The 16,754-nt window shown below is 57.0% G+C and overlaps 4 protein-coding genes across 4 annotated transcripts; 3 read left to right on the top strand and 1 right to left on the bottom strand.

Moving 5' to 3' along the window:
* The first annotated feature begins 590 nt into the window (after positions 1-590).
* On the top strand, positions 591-2,855 carry K452DRAFT_77823 (uncharacterized protein). The gene is made up of 6 exons (XM_033547129.1): positions 591-612; positions 680-708; positions 786-979; positions 1,037-1,439; positions 1,501-2,017; positions 2,081-2,855. The coding sequence occupies exons 2-6, from the start codon at positions 695-697 to the stop codon at positions 2,765-2,767; spliced, it is 1,815 nt and encodes a 604-aa protein (XP_033395186.1). The 5' UTR covers positions 591-612; positions 680-694; the 3' UTR covers positions 2,768-2,855.
* A 1,549-nt stretch (positions 2,856-4,404) lies between these two features.
* Positions 4,405-12,681, top strand: K452DRAFT_275807 (uncharacterized protein; the record flags this gene model as incomplete). The annotated part of the gene is made up of 4 exons (XM_033539252.1): positions 4,405-9,357; positions 9,388-9,816; positions 10,087-10,194; positions 11,422-12,681. 4 exons carry the CDS (start codon positions 4,405-4,407, stop codon positions 12,679-12,681), a joined length of 6,750 nt encoding a protein of 2,249 aa, XP_033395187.1.
* A 91-nt stretch (positions 12,682-12,772) lies between these two features.
* Positions 12,773-14,587, bottom strand: K452DRAFT_77815 (uncharacterized protein). Its single transcript, XM_033547128.1, has 6 exons — positions 14,408-14,587; positions 13,731-14,354; positions 13,596-13,668; positions 13,308-13,543; positions 12,962-13,254; positions 12,773-12,907 (listed from the first exon to the last, which is right to left on the bottom strand). The coding sequence occupies exons 1-6, from the start codon at positions 14,497-14,499 to the stop codon at positions 12,864-12,866; spliced, it is 1,362 nt and encodes a 453-aa protein (XP_033395188.1). The 5' UTR covers positions 14,500-14,587; the 3' UTR covers positions 12,773-12,863.
* Positions 14,588-14,962: 375 nt separating this feature from the next.
* Positions 14,963-16,371, top strand: K452DRAFT_352678 (uncharacterized protein). The gene is made up of 2 exons (XM_033545789.1): positions 14,963-15,012; positions 15,064-16,371. The coding sequence occupies exons 1-2, from the start codon at positions 14,980-14,982 to the stop codon at positions 15,952-15,954; spliced, it is 924 nt and encodes a 307-aa protein (XP_033395189.1). The 5' UTR covers positions 14,963-14,979; the 3' UTR covers positions 15,955-16,371.
* The last annotated feature ends 383 nt before the right edge of the window (positions 16,372-16,754 follow it).

Consider the following 16,754-nt stretch of genomic DNA (forward strand, 5'->3'; position numbering starts at 1 on the left):
AGAGGGCTTCCGCGTGGAGGCTGGAGCGGGGGAGCACATCGCAAGGAAAATTAGCCGAATAGGGCCTAGCTTGTGCAGTGGCTGCAGGAGAGTGCGCAACCGCGTGGGGTCCAACTCTGAACTGAAACTGACGTGATAGCTATACATTTTGCCTGGGTAGTGCTGACGCGGATCAAGCCGACTTCCTCTATTCGGTCAGCTTACCCGCATTGGCCTTTTTCGCTTGGCTCTCGACCTTCTGGGGTCGCCGTGCACGAAAAGCAACGCCATCAATTACACAAGACGCGCAGCACCGTGTCTCACCGCTAATGGGCAGAGGCGGATATGCACAGATTTTAAAGTTTGAGAAGGAACATGCAAAGAACATATGAATACAACAAAAAGAAAGATACAAACATCCACGGACCACCCTCCCCACGGGACGTAGCGCAAAGCTGAGAGCCAGGCAGATAGCGTGATAGACAGTGCCTTACCCATGTGTATTTAATGTTGGGCTAGCCGTCCACCCCCTGGTTTAGGTGGGATGCGGAACACGAACCCGAACCCGCGCAACGTATCGACCTCTGACGAGGCGGGTCGACGGATTGCCACGGTCAAGTAGGATCGCGTGGGGTGAGTACCACGGTGGACAGACGTTACAGATTATGATAGCTTGGTACTTGGCCTAACAATTTATCAGCATCATAGGCTTAGCATGGCCAAGTATAAGTGCGTTCAACTCCACCAAAACCTGCGGTAGCACAGCGTCCCCCAGTGCCGATCTGCAATTAACATCCAAGCATCAGAACAATGACTACGGGGATGAGGCAGCAGCCAGGGCTTGCGTGTGAAGAGTGCCGCCGGCGGAAGGCCCGTTGCGATCGCGCACGACCACAGTGCAGTACATGTACCGAGTCCGGGACACCATGCGTCGTAGTTGATAAACGGCCACCCAGGGGCCCTAAGAAGGGCCGGATGAAGGCTTTACGCAACCGTGTCGGTACGTCATAGTATGCTGTTTTCCCCATTCAGAGCCGGACTAATGCGACATTTGGAGCATCACTGGAATGGCAGCTCTACGGCCAGTCCGGACTGATCGATCCAGATGCAGAATCCCAAACCGGTGGTTCTACTGCTTCTACTACTGCAGGGACCGAGTCGCCAGGACAGGCTTCGTTCTACGACATGGATCATGGCATAGTCGGAATGGCATCACCAACAAGTGGTTTTTCCACATCCATCGAACCACTCCCACTTACTCCAATTTCCATTTGCTCAGATCTCTACTCAAACAGTTACTCATCCAACGAGTGCCCGATGACACTACCGTCACTGTCGTCGGGCACCACCACAGTAAGCAAACCATACACGCCGAACGCGACGCCGATATCCAGCACCGGCGCACTAGGCAATCCATACACTGGAGAGTTGGACATGTCAGACCGCGTGAGAGCGAACTTGTACGTCTACGCTGTGTCAATAGCCCGGCTCAAAGAACAATACACTGACACATGGGAATAGAGATCAACTATACTTCGACCGCGTGCATGCCATTCTGCCAATGATCCATGAGCGGCGATACTTCTCCTGGGCTGGCCAAGAGAACCTGGACCTAGGGAGAGAGTCTCTCCGATCCGCCATGCAGACCATGGCGGCAACCATGTCTTCTTCGCATCGCAGCCTGAGCAAGGCTCTGTACGCTCAGACGCGGCAAATGCTCAACGTGCTAGACGCTCTCGAGCCGGCGACGGTGCAGCTCGAACACATCCAGACGAGCCTCCTCGTAGCCCACTACGAGCATTTGCAGGTGTCGGAGCGCCAGGCCATGCTCACGGCTGGTCGGGCTTTCCGGCTGATCCAAATGTCCCGGCTATACGATGTCGATGGTGTAGGCGATGTCTCTTCTGCCTCGTTCGCGATGGCGGATGAGAGCTTTGCCAGAACAGAAGAGAAGAGGCGGTCGTTTTGGGTGGCTTTTGCCTTTGATCGGTTTCTGAACATGGCCAACGAGTGGCCCTTCACACTGCACGAGGAACTGGTAAGTGCAGTCAAGGTCGTCGTCGTGTCCCAGCACCTAATATTAATTTCACTTCTCTTCCAGATCTGCACCCGTCTCCCTGCCCCCGAGACAAACTTCCAAAACAACCAGCCCATCCAGACAGGCTTTCTACCCGAGGCCGTGGTCAACAGCGGCCACAGCACCCTCTCACCTCTTGCCGAGTGCGTCGTCCTCGCCGCGCTCTATGGCCGATGCATGAACCATCGGGGACTGGCTCATGCCGCAGTCGTCTCTGGGAGCAACCCCGACAGCATCCGGACGCGGATTGAATGGCTTGCCGCCATACTTGAGAAGAGGAGTCTAAGACTCGCTCAGACCTCGCCGATGGGCCTTTCGGTCGTCGAACGCAATCCTTTGCTGGCCTTTGCCCACGTGCTGGTCCACAGCGCAATTATCCATCTTTACCACACCACGCACGCAGCGCCGTTCAATCAGCTTCTGACGCTCGACTCGGAGCAGCAGGCGTATCACTCGGCCAGCTACATAGCCGAGCTGGCGAAAGCTGTGCCGCGCATGGATTGCTTCAAAATCCATCCGTTTTTCCCAAATGTTCTCTCAAGCGCTGCCACATTTCTTATGCTGAGGGTCAAGAGCACAGTTTCGGATACCAGCCAGGAGTTGGACCAGCTCCTGGTCGCTTTGCAATGCTTAAGAGATGTAAATCTTCTCGCAAGGGATCAGTTGCGCGCCCTCGAAGCTGGTCGGTGGGCAATGTCCTCTAACCTATGAATGTATTTCAATGAATCGTGGAACTACCTTGTCAAGTTGTCGTTGCTTTCATTTTAGATACTCCTATATAGCGATGGTGTCTATCCGGCGGGCGTGTCCTTAGGTTTCAAGTATTTGTAGGCCGAGGCGTTATACAATCTCGGATTGTTGCTTGAAACAGACGATCATAAATAAAATGTTATCTTGTATGATGAACGAATTTGAATTCAACAACTTTGGGGGAATGTTCAAGAATTCTGATTATAAGATAAACAATAATCTTAACCACTTGGTGTCCCAGCCTATATATCCCACAACCGCATCACTTACGACGTCTCGCGCCGCCTGTAGTCCACGGACTTGCTCGGTCCTTATGCCATTTCGATTACGCATCATGCGTACCTTACAAATCGTCCGAATGTGATATATATTAGCATCGCTCGCTTACCTGATCACATGCAAACTGATCACCACAGGCATGTCGCCAACATATGGGCAATGCGTGGACGTTGAGCAGCCTCGCTGCACTCATGCCGCAACGTCGACGCAGCGCAGTATGAGCTGGCGAAGCCAACACAGCTCCCAGGGCAAGAGAAGTAGCGGTCTTCCACCAGGTAGCACAAAGTTGACCGTTTTGCTGCCTGTGATTAGGTTTTAGGCTCCAGCAACGGCATGCAGCCCCCCTGGCTGAGACACTAAAGCAGAGTAAGCAGACCCACTTTCCGGCAGCCCTAGTCCTTATCACATGGAGCAACTGCTACATTGGGAAAGGCTGCGTATGCAGAGAAGACGTACGCTATTCTAAAACTGCTCGGTAGTTAGTCGGAGCTATTTTGCGGCATGAGTGGCGCAGCATGCAAGTACCCAAGGAAGCGGGAAGGGCTTGCGCGTAGCTCAGCCAACCGGATGACATAAGACGATAAAGGCGACGTCGGCGGTACGAGTGGACCGCCGTGTCGGCGACGGATGCGGCTGGAGGTGACGTGATATGCAGTGCTGAGTACGGCTACACGCCACCCGTTACACTTTCTAGAAGCTTTGGCGCTTCTAGGCCAGAACGTCTAGTTCAACGTCGGGTACACGGACTTTCTGCGTCAAGGCCCCCTTCTCTTGTACCGCGCCTTTGGCGATTACTCGCCACGTGGATACTCCCCACGTGAAGCTACGTGAGGGGGGCTGTGTGGCTGGATCCTGCGGAGTTTTGTTTCTTTGCATCCCTGCATACAGCCTCTCGCCCAAACCGCAGGTTTACGTGAGGGAGAGACTCCTTCGAAGGGAATCCGGACTATCTTTTCGGAGATGGTTGGCCTTGGAGGATTAAACTTCCTGCAGCCAGTAGCTGAGTGCTGGTGGTACGATAACAGGCAGTTGCAACCTGGGACGACGCGGTTAAGGCATGTCTATATGGGATAGAGATAAAGGCTATCGCCGTACGTCCCCTAAGAAGCGTTAGTCCGACACAACAAGCCTCTGTCTTTAGACTCGGAGCACCGTTCATATATCATATATCCACCCTCGACTTCCGTGGTGAACTCGATAGAATCTCATTTGCCATTCTCCCGTTTCAACACGCAAAACATCAAAGCACACACACACAAACCGGTAGGACACCAAAAAGGTCTTCCCATGAGCCATCACTGACAAGGTCCCAAGCAATCATGAGCCCCTTCAACGGCGACAGGGACGCGGCCGTCCTACTGTTCGGGTCGCAAGTGGAATCCTTGTCCAAGGAGGCACTCGACGAAATCAGGAAGTCACTGCTGGACGACGTGTCCCGGCAATGGATTCTCGAGACGCTGGCCGGGCTTCCCAGCTGGCTGGACGCTCTGGCCAAAGCACTGCCCAAGGTTACAGATGCGATTGGCCCCGACGGCAGACAGCTCCTGGTGCAGCTGGAGTCGTGGTTAAGAAACGGCGAGCAAGACGGCTGGGTGCTGGGCCGCTCGAGGGTGCCCAGCGTGGTGCTCGCCCCTGTAGTCGTCCTCGCACAGATTGCGCAGTACCGGCGGTATCTCGCGCTGAGCCAAGCAAGGCACGCAAGCGTGGTGGCGCAGGGGAAGGCCTCGACGTTGGGCTTCTGCATGGGCTTGTTGGGAGCCTTTGCCGTTGCAAGCGCCAACAACGACGCCGAAGTCGAGCGGTACGGGGCCGTGGCAGTGCGGCTGGCATGCGTGGGAGGTGCCCTGATCGATGCGCAGGACGAGTGGAGTGCGACCAAGTCGTTCGCTTTGGCGTGGACGAACTCGAAGCAAAAGGAGTCGGCAGAAGGCATCGTCAAGGGCCTCGCACCGGAGGCGTACATGTCGGTGCTCTACGACGAGGCACGCGCGACCATCACAACATCGGAGCGGGCGGCGGCTCGTTTACTGCGTCAGCTTCGTGCAGCTGGAATCACCACGGCCGAGGTGGGTTTCCGCGGCGACATCCACAACCCCGCCTCTCAGACAAAGGCCGAAGTTGACGCCCTGATTGCCTTTTGCAACGACAACCCCGACCTCCAGTTCCCCGATGCCGCCAGCCTCGCCTTGCCCACCTACACCAATGTCGGCCATGGCCAGCCCGTCGCCTCCACAGCTGGCTCCATGCACGAGATTGCCTATCGGACCGTCTTCGAGCACCGCTGCGACTGGTTCAATACTTTCGCAAGCGTCAAGGCCGCCCGTCTCGATGGCACAGACGGCCACGTCGTGGCGTTTGGCCCCGACCGCTGCGTGCCCCAGACTCTGACGCGCTCGCTGGACAACAGAGTCGTGCACTTTGCTGACGGTGGTTTCGACGTGCCTGTCGTGAAACAACAACAACAACAACAACAACAGAGGGATGCCATTGCCGTCGTTGGCATGGCCATCAAGGTCGCCGGCGCAGACGACGTCGACGAGTTCTCCGATATGGTCAAGACTGGCGAGTCTCAGCACGTAGAAGTCTCGCGGGAGCGCATGCGCTTCGAGACGCTTTTCCGCGAGGGCGACGACGATCCATCGCGCCGGTGGTTTGTCAATCCCATGCGCGACGTCGACGCCTTCGACCACAAGTTCTTCAAGCGCAGCCCGCGTGAGTCGGCTTCCATGGACCCGCAGCAGCGCTTGATGCTCCAGGCCACATACCAGGCCCTTGAGCAGGCTGGTTACTTCACCGAAGACCTGCGGAATGCCCCGGACGATGGGAGAGACCGGAAGCATGTTGCCGTGTACATTGGCGCCCCGTCGGTCGACTACGAGCACAACGTGGGCACCCACAGTGCCAACGCCTTCACGTCGACGGGCAACCTGCAGACTGTCCTCACTGGCCGCGTCGCTCACCACTTTGGGTGGACTGGCCCGGCCATTACCCTCGACACGGCATGCTCGTCGTCGGCCGTGGCAATCCACATGGCTTGCCAAAGCCTGTTGACTGGCGAGTGCAATGCTGCCCTCGCTGGCGGCGTTGCCTTGTTCACCAACCCCACTTGGTACCAGAACCTGGCCGCTGCCAATTTCCTCAGCCCCACCGGCCAGTGCAAGCCGTTCGACGAAAAGGCCGACGGTTTCTGCCGTGCCGAAGGCATCTCCTGCGTCTTCCTCAAGAGGATGTCGGATGCCGTTGCCGACGGGAACCCCATCTTCGGCTGCATCAACAGCTCGGCTGTCTACCAAAACCAGAACAGCACCCCGATGTTTGTGCCCAACTCGCCTTCACTCTCGTCGCTCTTCAAAGATGTCCTCAAAAAGGCAAAGGTCAGCCCCGCCGACGTCTCCCTTGTCGAAGCCCATGGCACGGGAACGCCCGTCGGTGACCCTGCCGAGTACGACGCCATCCGACGGGCGCTCCGTGGTTCCGAGGTCCGATCAAAGCCTATTCCTCTGGGCTCGCTCAAGGGTCATATTGGTCACACCGAGGGTGCATCGGGTGTCGCCTCGCTGATCAAGGTTATTGCCATGATGCGCGAGAAGTACATCCCGCCCCAGGCCAGCTTTACCAAGATAAACCCGGCTATCAAGGCGTTGCCTTCGGATATGCTTGAGATTGTTACCAAGCTTCGTCCATGGAATGAAGACAGGCAAAAGGTGGTCCTTATCAACAATTACGGTGCCGGAGGGTCGAACGCGGCTATGCTAGTGACCGAGCCGCCAGCCAGTCTTACCTCTGGCAACAATGAGCAGCAGGAATCGCGTTTGCCCTTCTTTTTATCTGGCCTCGACTTGCGTAGCATCAAGGCGTATGCCGCCAAGTTGGTCTCGTTCCTGGAGTCAAAGTCCCAGTCCTACACACTGGCCGATCTCTCTTTCGGCATTGACAGACACTCCAACCCAGATCTTAGTCAAAGCCTTGTCTTCAGCTGTCGATCAGTCTCGGAGCTGAAGGAGAAGATCTCCAGTGTTGCTTCTGCCAAAACCACCAAGTCTTCGGAGCTCGGCATTGAGAGCTCCAAGCCCGAGCGTCCTGTCATCCTCTGCTTCGGTGGCCAGGTCTCGACGTTTGTCGGTTTGGACCGCAAGCTGTACGAGAGCGTCGCCGTCCTGAGGAACCACTTGGACAAGTGCGATGCCATCATTCAGTCCCAGCTGGGCTTGGGTAGCATGTACCCAGACATCTTCTCCCGCACGCCCTTCACCGACCCGGTGCGGTTGCAGACCATGCTGTTTTCTATCCAGTATGCTAGCGCCAAGTCTTGGATCGATTGCGGGCTATCGGGCAAGGTTGCTGCCGTTGTAGGCCACAGCTTCGGTGAGCTCACGGCACTCTGCATCTCGGGCGCCGTGAGCCTCGAAGATGCCATCAAGATGGTTGGTCGCCGAGCTCAACTGATACGCGACTCTTGGGGCTCGGACAAGGGTGCCATGATGGCCGTCGAGGCAGACGAATCTCTTGTCCAGGAGCTTCTGGCCGAGTCTGGCAGCCATCTTCACGGCCAGAACGACGGCGCCAGCCACACCCCGGCTGCCATTGCCTGCTACAACGGCCCGAGGAGCTTCACGCTCGCCGGTTCCGTCAAGTGCATTGACGCTGTCGCCGAGACATTGGCTAAGAATGACCGGTTCTCGGCCATCAAGAATAAGAGGCTCAACGTCACTAACGCCTTCCACTCGTCGCTCGTCGATCCACTCGTGGACTCTCTGGAGCAGGTCGGCAAGGAGCTGGCATTCCAGGAGCCTTCGATTCCATTGGAGCGTGCCACCGAGACGAGGGTTTCTGGTACCCCGACGCCGGAGTTTGTCGCCGACCACATGAGGCAGCCCGTCTTCTTCAACCACGCGATTCAACGCTTGGCCAAAGACTACCCGTCGGCCATTTTCTTGGAAGCCGGCTCCAACTCGACCATAACTGTCATGGCAAACCGTGCGCTGATGGGCCAGGCAGCCTCTGGCACCGCACACCATTTCCAGGCGGTTAACATCACCAACGGAGGAGGCCTGGATGGACTGACGGACGCAACTACCGCCTTGTGGAAGCAAGGCTTGCGCGTATCGTTCTGGGCGCACCACGCTCAGCAGACAAATGGGTACGCGCCTCTGCTTCTGCCACCGTACCAATTCGAGAAGACGCGCCACTGGCTGGAGCGCAAGTCCATGGCCGACGCTGTGGCAAAGGCAGCCGCAGAGCTTGCGGGCAAAACACAGCCAACAGTCCAAGCGGACGAGCAGAAGGACGATGCTCTCTGCAAGTTCGTTGGCTACCAAGGCCGGGACAAGACTCCTCGCTTCAGCATCAATTCCGACTCCCCCAAGTACAGGGAGCTACTCGCGGGCCACATCATCGCCCAGACGGCGCCCATCAGTCCCAGCACACTTCAGTTCGACATGGCCATCGAGTCTCTCTTCAGCCTCCACCCCGAGTGGAAAGCCGCCGGCCTGGTGCCTGTGCTTCACGACTTGGTCAACCACTCTCCACTCTGCGCGGACCAGTCACGTGTCTGGTGGCTGGACTACAAGCCCCTTGACGCAGCCGAGTCTCAGTGGGAATGGAAAATCTCCAGCACTCTGCACAACGGCTCACAGACACAGCAACACACCCAGGGGCGTCTCCACATCCGCTCTCCGGAAGACGAGGCGTTCATAGCCGAGTTTGCGCGCTTTGAGCGTCTTGTCAACTTCGCTCCTTGCGCGGCTCTTCTCGCTGCAGCCGGCCGCGACGGAGAAAGCGACGACATCGACGTGTTGCAGGGCCGTAACATCTACCGCGCATTCGCCGAGATGGTCGACTACTCGGACATCTATCGCGGCGTGCGCACCGTGATAGGCCGTGGTGACGAGTGCGCAGGCCGTGTCCACCGTCGCCACTCTGGCGAAACATGGGTCGATGTCCTGTTGGACGACTGCTTCAGCCAAGTTTCGGGTATCTGGGTCAACCTCATGACCGACGCCGGCGACGGCGAAATGTACGTCTCTTCGGGATGCGAGCTGTCGATGCGCTCGCCCCGTCGCCTTGTGCAGCCTGGAAGCACGCAAGAACACTGGCATGTCTATGGCCGCAGCACGAAGAAGTCCGACACGTCCTTCGTGAGTGACGTTTTCGTCTTCGATGCCTCCACTGGCCAACTTGCCCAGGTCGTCCTCGGCATCCAGTACTCCAAGGTGCCGATGGCTTCAATGAGCAGGATGCTCTCGAACCTCACCAAGGACCCGTCGGTGATGGTGAAGAAGGCTGCTGCAGTGGCCAACCAGCCCCAGCGTACTTCGGGTGCCAAAGCTGCCGCTCTGCCTTCTACGGTGCCTGCCACCGCGCCCGTCAGCAAATCGAAGAAGACGCAGAAGAAAAAGACCAAGAAGGCGAACGCTTCCACTCCGAAGCGCCCGGAAATCACCGAAGAGGTTCGCAAGCTGGTGGCGAACGTGTCTGGCATGGAACTTGGTGATATCACACTAGACTCACAACTGGCTGATATCGGCATCGATTCGCTGATGGGCATGGAGATGTGTCGCGAGATCGACCTCGTCTTCAAGTGCACGGTTGATCAAGGGCAACTGCTTCAAGCCACTAGCGTTCGCCAGCTTGTCGAGTTCATTCTTAAGTACGTGCCGACACCTGCGTCTGACGTCCCTGAGCAAGAAGAAGAGGAAGAAGAGGGAGAAGAAGAAGAAGTCGAAGAGGTGGTTACTACTACTGCACCAAAGCCCGGCCAGGCATTCTCGGGCGAGGAAGAGGTCCGTAAGATCGTGGCTACAGTCTCGGGCATGCCAGCTGATGAGGTCACGCTGGACACGCAATTGGCTGATATTGGCATCGACTCACTCATGGGCATGGAGCTGTGTCGCGAAATCGACCTCATCTTCAAGAGCGCCGTGGATCAAGGGAGGTTGCTCCAGGCCACCAGCGTCCGCCAACTTATCGATTTCGTTTCCGAGATGGTCGGCGGCGCTGAGTTTGCGACCGCCACCACCACAACAACGAATCACCCGTCTTCTGACGAATCCGACGACGACGAGGACAACGACAGCTGGTCCAATGTAACTCCCCCTAGCAGAGACAGCGTTGTGGCAGAGATTGGAAAGCCTGCGGCCGGGTCAGACTCAGACGTCGTTGCCGCGCTGACCGCTGCCGATGTTCTCGAGAGCTTCGGAGAAGTAAAGCTGAAAACCGACAAGGGGTTCTGCGACCACCATTTAGACAATGTTGACCGCGTCGTTATTGCCGCCACGAGCCGGCTGTGCGTCGCTCTCATCGTCGAGGCGTTTGAGAAACTCGGCTGCTCCCTTGGCGCCGCTGCGACAGGCGACAAGATTAAGCGCGTGCCGTATCTTCCTGAGTACGAGAGCCTGATGAAGTGGACATATGGCTTCCTTGTCAACGATGCGCGGTTGCTGGACATGGACGCTGCTACTGGACAGCTGACGAGGACCGCCATCCCGGTGCCGTCGAGTTCCAGCGAGAAGATTCTCGAAGAGCTCCTCGAGGCATACCCGAGCTGGGATATGGCTTCCAAGCTGACCTACCTCGCCGGAAAGCCGCTGGCAGACGTTCTTTCGGGGGCGACGGACGGTATTCGCGTCCTCTTTGGCACTGCCGAGGCTCGCGATCTCGTTGCAGCACTGTACCGGGACCACCCGCTCAACGTCATGTTGGCCGGCCAGATGCGTGAGTTCCTCGGGCGCGTGGCAGAGCGCGTTGAAGCGGGAAAGACGCTCAAGATCCTTGAGATGGGCGCCGGCACCGGAGGCACAACCGACGTGCTGGTCCCCTTCCTGGCATCGCTCGGCGTCAGCCTCGAGTACACCTTCACCGACCTCTCCTCGTCCATGGTTGCCGCCGCGCGCCGCAAGTACAGCAAGCAGTATCCGTTCATGAAGTTTGCGGTCCACGACATTGAAAAGGCGCCGGCCGAGGAGTTGCGAGGCCAGCACGTCATCCTCGCCAGCAACGCCGTCCACGCGACGCACAACCTCGTCGAATCTACCACCAACATACACAAAGCCCTGCGTCCCGACGGCTTCCTCATGCTCCTCGAGCAGACCGAGTGCATGCCCTTCTCCAACCCCATCTTCGGCCTGCTCGAGGGCTGGTGGATGTTCAACGATGGCCGCTCCCACGCTACCGTCTCCGCCGAGCACTGGGAGCGCGACCTGCACAAGGCGGGCTTCGGCCACGTCGACTGGACCGACGGCCACCTCCCTGAGAACCACATCGAGCGCGTAATTGTCGCGCTCGCCAGTGGCCCGCCGCACGAGCGCCTGCCCATTCCCATGTCGCGCCCAGAGCAGCAGCCTCTGGGGTCCAAGCCACGCGACCTTGCGACGCGCTTGGCCGACGCGGAGAGGTACGTGGCCGAGCACACGGCTGGATGGGCCTCCAAGCAGCTCGAGGAGACGGCGGAAAGGCCCGCGCCCGTCAATCGGGATGACGCCGTTGTCATAGTTACCGGTGCCAGTGGCAGCCTCGGCTCACATCTCGTGGCCGCCTTCGCCGAAAACGCCAGTGTCAAGGCAGTCGTCTGCGTGAACCGGCACAACAGCGTGCCGGCCGAGAAGCGCCAGCTGGACGCCCTCTCGAGGCGCGGCATCTCGCTTTCGCCCGACGCCCAGGCCAAGCTGCGCGTCCTCGAGACAGACATGTCGCGCCCGCAGCTTGGGCTCGCTGCGGCCGAGTACGACTGGCTGGTGCAGAACGGCACCCACGTCGTGCACAACGCCTGGCCCATGAGCGCCACCCGGCCCATCGCGGCCTTTGTGCCGCAGTTCCAGACCATGCGCAGCCTCCTCGACCTCGCGCGCGAGATGGCCTTGGCCAACACCCAGCGCAGAGTGGGCTTCCAGCTCGTGACTTCCATCGGTGTCACGGGCAAGGCTGGCGTGCCCCGCGTCCCCGAAGAGCGCCTCCCCTTGGCCGCTACCCTGCCCACAGGCTACTGCGAAGGGAAGTGGGTGTGCGAGCGCATGCTCGACGCCACGCTCCACCAGTACCCCAGCATCTTCCGGCCCATGGTGGTGCGCCCCGGCCAGATCGCCGGCTCGACCAGCAGCGGCTACTGGAACCCGGTCGAGCACTTCCCGTTCCTGGTCAAGTCGTCGCAGGCCGTGCGCGCGTTCCCCGCTTTCTCCGGTCGCATGCAGTGGGTCCCCGTGGATGCTGCCGCGGCTGGCATGGCCGAGCTGCTGTTCATCGGCGCCGAGGCAACCGCTCCCCCGCCCAGCGCCGTCTACCACATCGACAACCCGGTCGGGCAGCGCTGGGAGGACGTCTCGCACGTGCTGGCCGATGCCATTGGCGCCGAGGGCGTTGTGCCCTTCCGGCAGTGGCTGAGGCTCGTGTCGCGCTCGCCTCTGCCTGCGACGGAGAACCCGGCGGCCCAGATCTTTGACTTCTTGGACCGCGAGTTCGAGCGCATGTCGTGCGGTGGGCAGATTTTGGATACCACGAGGGTAAAGGAGCATTCGAAGACTATGGATGCTCTGGGGCCTGTGAGTGCTGAGGCTGTCAGGGGTTATGTGAGGTCGTGGAAGGAGATGGGCTTTTTGAAGTAGGAGTTGGACACTAGGCTGGGTTTGGCGGGCGTTTGCTTCCATTGTTTCCATTTTGAAGACTTTATTTCGTTAACGTAGGTTCTTTGGTCATTAAGTGGGTAGGCGATTTTGGCGATGGGCGCTGGCTTCTACTGGAACCTTTATCTTTGACATATTCTCCTTTGTCCGGTCAGCGTTTCTCGTTAGTTTGTACATTGAAGTCTTTCTATCTCGTTGACGTAGTTTCCTTTTCTCATTAGCGCTTAGGTTAGAAGCAATCAATCCAAAGCATTGGACATACCTGCCGCTATCCACCTTGTGCTGATTAATTTCAGCAAGTCTACCAAGGGCCGTATGGTTGATCCGGCATCCCCTTGCCCGGTTTGCCTTGACATTTGGAGGCACACCATCGCCGCTTTGTACAGACAATGCGGGATGAAGACAGGGAGGATGTCAACTCTTACAAGCGAGCGATTATAGACTGCAGACGCGGCTGCTTGCGCAATGTCATTGATCATGGCGTGTAACGTATCTTGTGCAGCTATGCTGCGGTACTCGGGCTGAGATTCGTACTCCGCGATCTCCAGAACGGCGCTATTTTGTTGATTGGAATGTGACACGAAGGATACTATTCCAGAGTTACATACCTTCGGCACACAGCGACGACGCTGGCAAAAACAGCGTTCTGCATGGGTGCCCTTATGCTGCATTCTGCCAAGAATGTCGTCCCGGCTTTTAGTATTTGCAGAGCCTCTGCGGCCTTGAGCGCGTGATTTGATGTCGTTCCATGCTTGTGGTCTAGTGCCTGTGCGAGCAATTGCGACGCGAGAGTCATTTCGGTGAGAATGTCGGTTTGCGGATGCACAGAATGGGCCTTTGCTCCCTGGTTTTTTGCATCAACATAGCATGATGAGCAGCGGCGCGAAGTAACTAACATTGCTTTTAGTTCTCTCCGAGAGCGGTTCCATAATATGGCCTGGTCCTTTTGCTCTTTCGAGTGTAGCATATCTGCAACAGCATTGGTTTAGTTCCGATTTAGCAACGTCGAATGAACAAAGCTGTTGACGAACCTATCAGCGACGATTATTCCCCTCCAAGTCCTTTGCGCGTCCTCGGCTCGCTCCTGAGACCCGAAAATATTTAGCAACTTCCCGCGCGAAGCTTCGTTCACACCCATGTCAATAGCTGCCCGGACATTGGCGCCCGAGGAGATGTAGGCTGCAGGGTACAGCCCATGGCCCACCTCGAAGATGGTCACTAGCAATCGGCCCTGCAACATCTCAACCGTGTTAATGCCAATAGCCTCTAGTGTGCTAACGAGGCCCTTTAGCAGTAGGTACAGCGACCGAGTCTGGGACGTGAGCTCTCCGTTGATCGGCTTGGCACATACGAGGTACATGGTCAGGGTGAGAAAACAAAAGTCGGCTGTCTCTGCGGTGATTCGCGAAGGCAGTAGCCGATTGGAATAGGACGTTTGGCATATCACCGGGAACCATGGATGGATGGTGGTGAAGTACACGGCAGCCCAACCTTGACACTGCTGTCCGTCGCCCACAATGGCCGCTATCTGCTTGTGCAGCGTGTCCCTGATGTTCGGGACCGACAGCTCCTGCAGTTCCGGCACGGGGACCGCTACAGCCTGCTGTTCCTGAGGCTCTCCGTCGGCCGCTGGGTACGAACAAGTTCGCTTGAGCCTAGGCCAATCGTCAACTCGGCCTTGTTTCGGAACGAAGCGCCGACGAATTACCTTTCGCATAGTGAGCATGCCGGCAAACGCCGATCGCACTTCCGCTTCTGGGCCCTGCATCTCGAGCAGGCTTGCACGATTCCTGAAGGCATCGCTTGGGAGCGGATGCAGGTGCGGATGCAGGTGCGGACGTAGGTGCGGAGGTTGGTGCGGGAGGTGGAGGCAAAGGAGGAGAGTCAGAGAGTAAGACTGAGGTCGTGGTTGTTTGCTTACGTGAGGTTAAGATTGTTCGCTTACGGTGGCTGTGCAAACCCCACTATCCCGATTGGGTTTGGCCCCCGCACCCGCCTCCGCACCCGCCCCCGCACGCGCATCCGCACGCGCATCCGCACCTGCGTCCGCTCCCTGGCACCTGCGTCCGCACTAGCGTCTGTACCCCCACCTCACATCCCTCACATCCTTCACATCCCTCAGCTGCGGGTGCCTGATTATTCTCAGCCCATCCCGCAGCCCGCATCTGCGCCCGGCGTGGCAGCCCCTAATTGCGTCATGACGTGACAACATTGAGTGAGAGCAGCATATAAGGAAGAGGCGCTCGTACGCCGTATTCTACAATCAACCGCCCGCAAATCATGACTACAATTCGAAACATTGCCGTTGTGGGAGTCTGTCGGCCCTTTTTCCTCCTCAACTCTCGCATCCGCTGACATTCTCAGGGCTCGGGGACTCTGGGGAAGCCCCTTCTCCAGGCATTGATCAACTCCAAGGCCTTCAACGTGACGGTCCTGTCACGGAAGTCGTCTACCGCGACCTTCCCTGACGCCGTCAATGTCGTCCATGTTGACTACGCTTCCCTGCCCGACCTCACGAATGCTCTGAAAGGCCAGGATGCTGTCGTCTCCGTCTTGCCAACGGGCGCCATTGACACGCAAATCCCTCTGATCGAGGCCTCCATTGCTGCCGGCGTCAAGCGGTTCATTCCTTCCGACTTTGGCGGCGACATTGGCAACCCCAAGGCCGCAACCCTGCCCGTCTACCAGCCCAACATCGCAGTGCACAGGGCCCTGGAAGCGCAGACGCAGGCACACCCAGAATTCACGTATACCACCATCCGCAACGGTGTGCTCCTCGATTGGAGCATGGCGCACAACTTCATCCTCGCCTTTGACTCCGAGACTCCTCCTCTGTTCGACGGGGGCGACCGTCCCTTCAGTGCCTCAAACTTGGCCAGCGTCGGCCAAGCCGTCGTCGGAGTCCTGCGCCACGCCGACGAAACGCGTAACCGCGCCGTGTACGTCCACGACCTCGTCCTCACGCAGAACAAGGTCCTTTCCATCGCCCGGCAGCTAGCGCCCGAAAGGAAGTGGAACCCGATCGTTGTAAGCACAACGGACCTGGAGACTCAGTCGCGAGAGAATTACGCAAAGGGCGTCATTACCATGCACTCTTCGATGGGATTCCTTATGCGCGCTGTTTTTGGTGACGGCTACGGTGGCGAATTTCAGCGTGTTGATAACGACTTGATTGGCACTGGGTTCAAGTCTGATGCCGACCTTGAGGCGTTGGTAAAGGCTGCTTTGGACCACACCCTTGTTCTAGGCTCTTAGACTTGGTCACTTTGAAGCAGGTTGTGTAAATTGCCGGACCGAAGTGCTATGAGGTTCTACGAAGGAGCTAGTATTGGGTATCCGAACAGCAAAGCCAACCCTATGAAGTAGAAAGAGAACAATAAACCACAACACGATAATTATTTTGAAACGTAAACTTGTAGAGAGTCTCGCATCACACTTGTCTTACTCCCTTTATTACTCTTCCTAGAGATTATCTCATTTTATAGTGGTATAGCACGTACGATCCATTTTCGCTGTTCGCTTACCCAATACTAGCTCCTTCATAGAGGGCTGGAAGAATGACGAAGTATCGGATTAACAGGAGAATTTCCTAATTATACGGTTTTTCTTAATCTAATGGCTAAAATACAAGCATTATTTACCGTAGTTAGAGGTGTATACTAAATAACGTCCTATACCTATATTCGAAGTTCGCCGTTCAGCGAAGTCGACTAATTAGAGCCTAAGTAAGAGCTTATCGCGTAGATCTTCTAAGATAGACGATTCGGGTTTAATTAGCCGGCTTCGCTTATTAGTAAGCTTCGGATATAGGTATAGGACGTTACTTAGGGTATGCCCTGGTACTAGGATCGGACGCTTATTAGATACTTAGAAGTTAAAGGATAATTTTACGACCCCCTCTAGCTATTATTACTACCTCCTTCTACCGCCTGCCCGCTTAAGTATTTAGGTTACCTAGTATAGAGGCGCAGCCTTTATATACCCTAAATAGTAGTAAGTATAGCGAATAGAGACGGTAGATCTAGTAGTAGTAGTAGTAGGATAACTATCCTAAG

Source organism: Aplosporella prunicola (assembly GCF_010093885.1).
Source record: "Aplosporella prunicola CBS 121167 unplaced genomic scaffold K452scaffold_20, whole genome shotgun sequence".
NCBI classification, from domain to species: Eukaryota; Fungi; Ascomycota; class Dothideomycetes; order Botryosphaeriales; family Aplosporellaceae; genus Aplosporella; species Aplosporella prunicola.